Source organism: Toxorhynchites rutilus, chromosome 2, assembly GCF_029784135.1.
Source record: "Toxorhynchites rutilus septentrionalis strain SRP chromosome 2, ASM2978413v1, whole genome shotgun sequence".
Taxonomy (NCBI): domain Eukaryota; kingdom Metazoa; phylum Arthropoda; class Insecta; order Diptera; family Culicidae; genus Toxorhynchites; species Toxorhynchites rutilus.
Genome location: NC_073745.1, coordinates 201,544,789 through 201,556,149, shown reverse-complemented (window position 1 = coordinate 201,556,149; position 11,361 = coordinate 201,544,789). Strand labels below are relative to the sequence as shown.

The window sequence follows — 11,361 nt, the reverse complement described above, 5'->3', positions numbered from 1 at the left end:
GATATTCTCAAATGAAGTGATAGTGAAACCAAGGGATCACTCTGAAGAAGCAATTGTGATGTTAAATTCATAGTTATATCATCAAAGCATGAAGCATTTCAAGATATTAGAACAAAGTGTCCGAAATATGATGTTGTCCGAAATATGATTCAGAACGGTAAGGCAAAATCTGTTGGTATGATCCGATTTTAGCTTTTTTATTTTGTTGTATTCGTCTCTTTCCGTAGATCAATATAGTGGAGAGAAAAACCGGAAAATTTTCGGAAAACTCTGAAGGAAGGTCGGAAAATTCGGAAAATTGAATTCCCACATGTTCGAAAATTACATCATAATAAGCGTTGTTAGTCCATTCGATATTTGCGCTATCGAAATTGATCTTTGTTCGTTAGTGGAAATGGATTTCCAGGCGAAATAACGCATTTCCATATCCTATATCTATATAAATAAAAATGTAAGGCAAAATCTGTTGGTAAGCGAAAAACCCGAAGAAGAGATGGTCCGATTTTAGCCTCCTGTATTTTGTTGTATTCGTCTCTTCCCGTAGATCAATATAGTGGAGAGAAAAATCGGAATATTTTCGAAAAATCATGAAGGAGGGTCGGAAAATTCGGAAAATTGAATTCTCACATGTTCGAAAATGAAACACAAGTTTCTGCATTACTCGAGAATTAATCAAGCGAACGAACCCAAATTTGGCATGTGGCGGTTTTAGAGTGGGCAACATAAATTTTAGGCGAAACGAAGTATGCCGGGTCAGCTAGTTTAGGAATAGAAATTGATTTTTGTTACGTAACGATTACGGTTACGCTCAAGCTCGACGTCGACCGGCTATGACGTGGAATTTCACGCATCGTTCTTACCATCGCGATCGATTCTATGGTAATATGAGTATCACTGCATAGTCCTTACATATCATCTTCTCGCTCCTCTTGCTGTTCTGCGTTTCGTTGATTATCAGCTTTCAACCATTGAATGTTGAAACGCAACATCCTCTTTATGCGAGATCTTAACGCTTTTGACAACGGTACGTGGATTATACAAAAGGCGAGAAAAAAGATCGGAGTCGTTATTAGGACCCCGTAAAGACCTCACGTTAACCCTTTCACGACCACGGGGACGCCGATGTCCCAAGCAAAAATCATGGATTAATTAAATATTCACGTAACCATTGTAAATTATTTTTTTTATTTTAATATTTCGGAATGTACCTTTTTATTATTTTTACTGGCAATACATAATAGCAACCATAGGGACATATTTGTGCCATAAATTTAAAAAAAAAAGGTAAAAGTTTTTTGAATTTTTAGTATAAATTATGTTTTTAGGGTGCCTATTGATTCATAACATATAGCTAAATTGATTTAATAAGGTACCGTAACCTTATGGTCCTGAAAGGGTTAACAACCAAAAAGTTCGAATAGTCAATCGGCACATAATCAATCTCACCAACTCATCCTAGCTCAGAAGCCGAAGCCGAGTAATTCATTGGACATGGACATTTCGATAGGCATTGATCGACACACACACTGTTTCACTAGCACGTTACGTAACTTTGCTTGTTTATTCTCATGAAACATTATTAATCCTGTTAAATTCATGCTCACTCTCGCAACTTCCGCTCTCATAATCCCAACTTTTCTTTCTTTCTTTCTTTGTATCCATCATGTCAAATTATGCACCAAATACACTAGCAATAATATTAATAGCAATAATAATCATACTCATAATCTGTAATAAATCGTTCTTTAAGAACTTATCGCTTTTGTTCATTCCATCATCTTCAATAATATTCGTAATATATCTTAAAGAGCTACAAATACGTGTGTGTGTGTGTTTTCTGTATTATGCCGTTTCGGGTATGCTGCTGATTTTTTTTTCTGTTATTGATAAGTTAGTACGGAGATGACGCTATGGTTATTTTTTTATTTCAAACGAATCTGTATGCTGTGAATTTAGTGTGTAGTTCTGTAAATGTGGGGTAATACGATCTAAAGAGTGTGTTGTTTTTTACATCATACTTCAAACAGATGTGGTAGTTATAAGTTTGCACTTATGTTCCATTATATATAAAAGGTTAAATCATAATTTCAATACATTACATGTATCTTGCTTAGGTCACATTTTGAAATGTAAATATTGTTTACATTGTTGCACTAGATAAAACTGAATATTTTGTATGCAAATATTTCTTTCTCGCTTATCAGTATATATGCGTTTTTTTTTTGTTTCCTCTACTTGTATATATACTATTTTTTTTCTCCTCGGCAAAAAACCGTTTTTCGTAATTTCTTATACGACGCTACCACTTATTAGGATGTCTCCCCCAGGTGGAAAGGCATCCTAATAAGTAGCTCGAAAATGAATAGAGGTACGTAATTAATAATTAACAACAGATATTAGACAACAGAAGATAAAATTAAACAATCGAACAAGCCATACAATAGAATATGATATCTATGGTTCTCATGTATATCGTACCTTGTTTTAATAATATTATTTGCTCCATTATATCTTTTATAAAGATTTACCGTTTGATTCATGTAGTTTGCTTTCCGTTGATAATATCTAAAGGGTTTTTATTATGTTACAATAAATCCAACGCATATATGCACGATGCACACAAAGGGACGCGAGGTGAACTTTTTCTAAAACATCGAGGAAGGAATAGAAAAATCAAGGAAATGAAATAAATAGAAGCTCGATGGTTGGATGCGAAAAATGGAAAGAAAGTTCCAACGTTGTCGTTCGGAAAACAAAAAAAAAGGAAGATTCGGTCTGGATGATGAGAAAAAAAGACAACGCTAAAGTATGTATACGTTAAAAATGGAATCTCGAGATCACTTCAAATCGACATTTGTTTTTTGAAAAGAGCATCAATGAGCCGAAGCTTCGCCTTTTTCTGCTTATACAGAGCGTAGGTTTCTTCAATTGTCTTCCGGTCCGATTTCAACATCTTTCGGCCCGTGGTTTCCTCGAACTTTTGCTCGAAGTCCTTTATTGTTCGCCGCAGCTCTTTCTTCTCTTCGCGGGCAGCATCGTAATGCTCCCACAACTGCTCAATCGTCATCGAATGGATGTTCTCGGTGATCGAACTGGACGTGGTTTCGGATTCATCGGTTGACTGAGCTGCTGTGGACGCTACCGAGGTGTCGGTCGGCGATTGAACCATAGAGGTGGCCGATGGTGGCGAGATATCAGTTGAAGGTGTCGTGGTTCCCACAATGGCTAGCGCTTCATGTTCCAAAATCGTTGGCATTTGAGAATTGCCGCCACATGGTCCACTGATGGAGTTGGCGCGATTCACCAACCGTTTGATCATCCGGTACCGATCGTAGAGAGGACGCGCCGCATCACGCTCTTCCCGGCTAGCAGGGCGCCCGTAAATCGATTCCAAATAGAGAAGAGCTCGCTGCACCGATGCTTTTTCCTCGGACAACTGTTCACTGGAGAGACTGTCCAAATTGTCACTACGATGATCTGTGGCACGCTTCTCGTGAAGACGCTAGAAGAAGAGGATAAGAACAAACCATTAATTGGGAATCACACCTTAGTTACAGTTGATTGTTTTGAGTGGATTTTATTAAAGTGTGATAGGCAACCAATATATGAGTGCATACCAGAATAATAATACGTTTTATATGTTGGGGTTTATATGTTATATTGGAGAAAAAGAAATCCATTATTTTCTCGATAGATGACAGAAGTGATCGGTATCTCGCGTAATACGCATCATACATTTTCTAGTTTATGCTCGTTGTCAAGTTGACATTTGACACTTAAAAATTCCTTTTATGTTTTTTGTTTGTTCCATATAGTTGTGAGTTATATAGTGTTAACAATGGAGGTCAACAAAGAGAAAATTCGGTACATTTACACTTTTTCTTTGATAATAATGAAAATGCAAACCAGACCGCTGGAATATGTGAACGGTGTTTATGGTGCCAATACTGTACCAACTAAATACGTGCAATCTGATTATTTTATTTTAATATTTTTTTTATTCTTGTTACTTTTTAATTTTTTTTCATTATTTTACGTAGGACTACGTCTTTCATTTCTGTACTGGGGTGTAAGTTCAATATTTCAAAAACGAAACTATTGGAAATTATTGGAGTTTGGAGGTTTTAAATGTTAATAAATCTCTGGCGGCTAAACGAAATGGTATGAAAGTAACTTCATTCGAATGAAAAAATGTCTCAGTTTTCAATAATTATTACCTAGAGTCGATTTTTTTTAATACCTTGAAAAATGCTTTCAAAACAGGCTAACAAATCTATATATAAACTGGAGCCCGCTCGGAAATCCTTTTTTCAAGAACATCGTTTGATGTTTGCTAAAACGAACACGGTTTGTTGAGGAGCGTCGAACGACAATGAATTGTTTTTGTCAAGGCAGGTAGAGAAAAAGTTTGGATTGAGTTGTCCCCAGAGACCCTTCCCAGGGCTAGAGATGAATGAGCTGCAAACGTTTAACTCTTTAACGAGCTATGAGAGCTAGGCATGTAATCAACGCAAACTGCAATACAACGACATGTTTACATGCAGAACAGTTAAAAGCATTGAAAAAATTGGTAGTAATATACAGTAGAACCCCGATTATCCGCGAAATAATCTGGCAAGGTCACAGCGGATAGCCAAAATCGCGAATAACGCATTGAAGGACTAAAATGAGGTACAAACACAAAATAAATAATATTCCAGAATGAAAACTATGTTTTATCTATACGTAAATCATCAAACTATTCATCTGTATGTCGTGCTCACCAGTAATCAGATAATGTGAAAGCATTGACCAAAACAGAAGAGCAAGAGTTTATTGCTTACTGACAAACTTTGAGAAGGTTCATAGATCTACTATGGAACTCGCTTTCGCGGATTATCCGCACCGCGGATCATCCACTCGCGGATAATCGAGGTTCCACTGTAGTTGCCACTGCCCGTTAAAGGGCTAGCGTAAAATGTTGATGGCAATATAGTTGCCACCTGGCCGTTTAGCGGTAAACACTTGATGGTAAAAATGATTTTTCATATTTAAATTTGTCATGTTAGTTTCAACAAAAACAACTAATAAAACTCATGATCAGACTCAGCAGGTCCTAAACATTTCATATGTATTGAAAACTTCAACAAATTGACTGTTTTTCAGTGACTTCTCGGAAAATTTGCTCTTGCTGCTCTAAACTGGGAGTTGTTAACACGAAAATGGCTCTAAAATGAATAGTTTCTTTTTATTTTTTTCGCGCTCAAAAAAATCAGGCATGTTGCTAGATATCAGAATTAGAAGAGAAAAAATGGTAAGGGGTTGTATCTAGGACACAACCGCATTTTCGACGTAAAACTATGAAATTATATTACTCAATCCGCTTGTGTATCACTCCATATATTATTTTAGAATGCATCGATAGTTTTTTAAATAAAATTTCATTTAGAATTTGAACAATTTAAAACTGCCTTCGGGCCTGGTAAACTGATAGAGAATAACTGCAAACTAGTGATAACAAAGTGAGGAGAAGCCCCTAATGGAAAAAAGGGAGCGTGGTGTGATTAACGATTCATCGCGAACTGTACAGATGGCGATCTGTACAAACTGCGACTAACCATGAATCCATTCTCATCGTAACAAAATGAAATTCTCTAGGTAACTCTGAGTTGACCAATGCATTGCTAGACTGAATCTAGATCGGATAATTGAGTTACTCTCCTCGCTCGTTTCATGTATACCTCGCATCAGGGATTTGCTCCACGAGAATGAGTATCTCTATTTTTTATGATTTGAGCACTCTCGCTCTTTCGCCCAGACATTTTATATTCAAACACGAGTGCATTTACTTTGACCAGAAAGAAGGAAAACAATATGCGCTTCGGCAGACATTTATTTGCAAATGTAATAAAGATTCCATTAGGGTTAAGCGAATTAATGTTCAATTTTCCACTTGTGATTTCTCATATTATATGAGTTGGCTAGGTAAAATCTTGTTTATATATTCAAAATCTTTGTATCCGTCAATGCTATTGATTAATCGTTGATAATTCCGCGTGTTGTTGTATACAAAATGAGAGCACCTTTAAACGTTGGAGGGGTACGGAGACAACTACTTAGGGGAAGATCCAAAATACCTGAGTGCGACCATTTTAGATTCGAAGCGAAAAGTACAATTTCAAACTATATCGACTGTTATGTGAAAATATTCCTGATCGATCGCCATCACGATCCTTAGAGTTGGCGGTTACTCTAAGCCAGGGATTCTCGAACTATTTTGACCTAGAGACACCTCTTCCAGAATGAAGTGATTCTACCAACCCCTACAGCCAAATTTCTTATAAAAAATTATCTTTATCTTATTCATACAAAATACAAAAACTTTGCGGTCAGTTGAGTTAGTAAACATGGAATCATTTTCTCATCAATAAATAGACATAAAATTCAGTAAATGTCAAGTGTTATTAACAGTTATTAATACAAATTACAACAATAATACTTTCTACTAAAATATTAGTCGTTCTTGTAATAAGTTGTTACTATACGTGACACAACTTATACAACTTATACAGTAGATTCAGACAAGAACTTATGTTTATTAATAGGGGCGATTTCTAGACCTCGTCGACTCCGGAAATCAGTTTTACATTTATGTCGACCCCTGGGTAACCGACATTGAGACTTTGAGAGTCCCTGGTCAAAGCAGTACGCACATCATTCATCATCATAATTTACCACTGGTTGATTTTGAATACTGTTAATATACTAACACTGTTAGGAGTTGATAATATTTTTATTTTAATAACATTTCGGATACGGTACACCTTAGTTCTAAATTCGTGTGAGTGATGTTTATAAGCTTATATTAATAAGATATTATTGATTTTTTCTAATTTTCGTTATCCGGCCGGATAGTGAGTCACGGCCTATCCGATATCCGGATAACAGATACCCTAGCCTTTTTCTTTCTTCAAATAGCCTCGATTTCCTCATCTGATATCCACTTCCCCAAAATGAGGATACTATATTCAAGTGGGTGTTGGGCCGTCACGTGCCTCATACAGTTCGAAATCACGAGAGATTTCGGGTTGTAATCGCAGCGTTCACCTGCGTTAACACTATGACACACTATGGGTGTATTTCCTGGGAGACCCCGTCACCTAGATGTGAATGACACTTTCCTCGTTGAATTTGAATAGGATTTCCAAAAAAATTTGATAGAATAGGCACTTAAATGTAAATATGGGATATGTAGAACAATCAAAAAATTAAAAACATTAAAGTATACTTTTTATACTATACTTTTAAACAGGTTTTATTTAGCATAACCTATTGTAAATATGTTTGTATGTTTATCTGTAGGGTTGTTCCCCATCAATAGAAATTTCACCCCCTTTCTGTTGACTGATTGATATGAAATTTGGAACACGCTCTGCTGTCGTTATAAAACTGCGTATTTCATGATCTTGAAAATCTAAGATGCCGACTGCTACAAAATAGCGGACTACATATTTTATCAAAACCCCATCAATATGGGTATCAAATGAAAGGACTTGACTAGTAGAACACACTTATTTATGAAAATGCAAGTTCAAAATGGCCGCCATCGCAAAAATGACGATATTTTTTTTAAATTTATGCAAATTGCAAATCCAAAATGGCGATATAGAGCGATTCCACCCCAAATCAGTCGGCTGCTGACCCGACCCTCTGCGATTTTTTTGAAACTTGGCACAAATGATGGAAACTAGCTAAAATTACAATTGTCATTATTATATGACCAATTCAAACTATGACTGATTTTTTAAAGGGTGTATTTCAAATGATTGATCTTTCTTTCAAACTCAAAAACCAAATGTCTGATTAAAATAAAATGTTAGACAAAGTTATTGGAAAATCAATGAACCGTTACATTTTGAATGTACTGTTGGAAAATCATTCTCAAAAATTAAACTTAATATTAAAATGTTTTATATCTTTATGTCGTCTATAGTAAGTTCTTCTAACATATCGTCCAGGTCTTCACTTGCGTATAGTTCTTCAATATCCAAATCGGAACTCGATGAGATAACACCCGAAATTTCTCTTCTCGCACTTCGCACTATTTCATCGTCACTACTTCCCTTGCTTTCAGATTTACCATTACGCCGTCCGGTGAACATTTTGGGGATGAAAAAACACATGTGCGGCTAAGAAAAAAAACTTTTGGGAATAAACACCGGCCTATCCGAGTTGCGCAATTATTATTCTCATTCTCAGAAATAAAAGCTTGCAACTTGCCTCCTCTTTCAGCTTTTTTTATCTACCAAGCGCAAAAAACAATGAAAACGAATACGTGGAAGGTCGGAGTTGCCAAATGTGATATAGTTATGACGATTATTTTCTCACAAAAGTAACATATGTTCTTGGCATGATATATTCACAGAATCTTGGCAATCAATTAAACAGAATATTCTATATTCTCTAACAAAATTGTAGTTATTCGTCGTCACTAAATATAATATATAGAGCAAATCCGTTCGGTTGAATTTCATTTTTTATTATCATTGGCAACACTGTACAATTGGCGGAAAAAAGAGTTCTGATCAGCAATCGGTTGATTTCATTCGAATTCAACAGAAAAGTAGTCCTGAATCGAACCTGAATTCGTTATTATCGTTGCCCTCTTATTTCTCTAGCGCAACGACAATTGAATTTGGGCCCCGCAAAAAACTCCACCGAATCGTTCTGGGCGACGAAAGTGTTAAATCGATATTCGCCGTTTTCACACACGATGGAAATTTGACGGATTATTTCCGAGACGTTTGTTTTATTAATTTTTAATAGGATTTTTAATAATTTAGTTGTTCCGATCAACTTCGGTCAATGTAGTAGCAATGCAAAAGGAAAATTCAAACTCATAGCGCTAACATCCTATGATAACAGTTGTTCGTGAGATGTACATTGTCGGAACAAGTTCTCATCGCAGACTTTATACTCTGCGAATAATCGTTTGTAGCAATCGCTCACGATAAAGCTTGCATAGTAGAAGCAAGGCACAGGAGAGTACAGGCATCAGCGATTTACTGCTCATACTGTTCTTTTGAGATCTTGGTAGCACACCGTTCAAAATATTCTCTCTGTGAAAGATTGACGAGTGAAAGAGTGTCGCCTGCTGATGGGGATGTCAATAAATCTGATAAGAGAAATATATCTATTCATTGATCGATGCGATTTTTTACCATCCCTGGCCCCTACCCGATCATCATGCGAACTGACGATAAACTTTCAACATTCACCAGACGATGTCGACTCGATCAGGCGACGTCAGCCCAACCACCATGAAGCTCCAAATGAATGCTGGGACAAAATACGTAGCGCTGGATTTGGACTGAACGCGATTTCTCTTGAAAATGATTCCACAATCTGGTCGTCCTGATTAAAAAACCAGATAAAGCCGGAAGTTCACCGAAGGACGATCACCCGATATCATTGACTCGTTGCACTTACAAGGTCATGGAGAGAACCAACGACTGACCCAGCACCTATCCAAAAACCAGAAACCGCGAGACCGGCACATAAAAGTTATCACGCCGTGTATTAAAGGTACTCTACAAATGCTGAGTCTTGATAAGAAAGACCTCAGCACATTTACAGCAAATACCATCTTTGAAACTTAGGTTTCGTACAAGTTTATATTTGTCGCTATTGTAATACCGATTGCGAAACCTCGGCACATTTGCTTTGCAATTGGGGAACTCTATAAAGACGCCAGCTTCTTAACATCTTAGTTAGGCTACTCTAGAGCCCAAGGTTGTTTGGATTGTGTCGCCGATCAAGATTACTTTTTATTTTTGCTACCAAACCATAACCATAACCAAAATAGCGGAAGTGTACTATCGTACTCGTTGACATTTTTCTGTTTCAGTACAAAATTTGTATATCGAAGCCTAATCACATTCAAAGGAGGAGCCCAAAGCATTATATTTTTATCAGATTCGAATAGTTCCGAATGCAATTTCGATTGTTGCTCCCATCGATAGTTCGCCGTCTAGGTGAAAGGCAATACTAAATACCATATCTAATCAATTGATTGCTAAATATCTACACTTCATCCCCTACCACATCCTACCATTTGTTTACGTGAGAAAAACAAGAATTAGTTTGCACGTCGTATGTGCTCATCATGAAAGCACGCGCCAATTGCTATTGATCAAACATTCAATTATTCGTGCCACCGGCGGCGACGGAATGCCTTGAGCGTTCGACAACACCACACACCTCCTGCCGGCCTGCCTGCCTGCATTGCGGACTTAGTCACGACCACCAAGGTCGCGCTCTAAATTATGCGAACGTGACGCGGGAATAACGCTGGAAGCCCACACTTCCAGCAGCATTCTAACGGTTGGCCGGCCGGTCGACCGGTTGTGTGGAAAGATTCAATTTTGTCAATCTTTTTCTTTGCAGAAGATTGACGTCAGTAGCGTCTTCTCTGACATCGTCATCTCACAGAAATGGCAAAATATAGCTCATCTCCAACGCCAGTTAAGCCCCACTCTCCTCGTTCGAAGAACATTTTAAGGATAGTTTTATTGATTGTGTGTCTGATCAATTTAGGGGGAAAACACAGATTTGGTGTGAGTGATGTAAGACAATGACTATGAAAAAGCGATAAACGGCTGAGGAACGGAAAAGGATAATGAATCTTGTATGGATTTGGTTGTCCCCGCTAATATCAAAAGCGACGATGTGTTATTTTAGCAGACGACGTTATCCATTTTAATCATTTGTCTGCTCTCAGTGACAGTTACAAAACGATTAGGGGAACCGGGAAGGAAAGACGAACACGTTAAGAAGAGTTTCGATCCAACCATTGGAAACTAATGATTTCTAAAACATGAATCCCGCTACACGACATGTGAATTTGTATATTCATTGCAGATGTCTAAAACAACAGTTCACCAGCATCTGATGAAGCTTGGTAAAATCGCTACGATGGTTCCATATAACTTGACCGAAAAATAACTGATGGGTCGCATGTCCACTATTATGGGGTAGCAATCCCACCAGACGCAGAGCATGACTTTCTTCGGGCGAAGACCACACTGGTGATGAGAAATAGATGACATACGACAACAACAAGTGAAAATGGTCATGAACAAATTCTTATGATAGCCAAGGCAGAGTTGGCAATCGGGAAGAAGGTTTTGCTGCGTGTTTCATCAGATTAGCCGGGAATCATCTACTTTAAGCTGCCCCTTTATGTCCAACAAGTGAAAGCATTCATTCAATGACGACCAAAGAAGACCAATAGAAGATAAATTATATCCCTTGAGGCCTTGAGGCACATCGATAGTGACTTATCAAAAGCTTTTTTTTATGCATCCATAATTTTGCTTTTTT

At 37.3% G+C, this 11,361-nt stretch overlaps 1 protein-coding gene across 6 annotated transcripts in view; it reads right to left on the bottom strand.

Moving 5' to 3' along the window:
* Window positions 1-1,529: 1,529 nt before the first annotated feature.
* LOC129764161 (protein FAM13A) overlaps window positions 1,530-11,361 on the bottom strand; it is a 114,578-nt gene continuing 104,746 nt past the window's right edge. For all 6 annotated transcript variants that reach the window (XM_055762989.1, XM_055762988.1, XM_055762991.1 and 3 more), the window contains one exon: window positions 1,530-3,502. In XM_055762989.1, coding sequence (XP_055618964.1) covers window positions 2,843-3,502 — 660 coding nt within the window. In that variant the 3' untranslated portion in view covers window positions 1,530-2,842. The remainder of the gene's footprint in view (window positions 3,503-11,361) is intronic.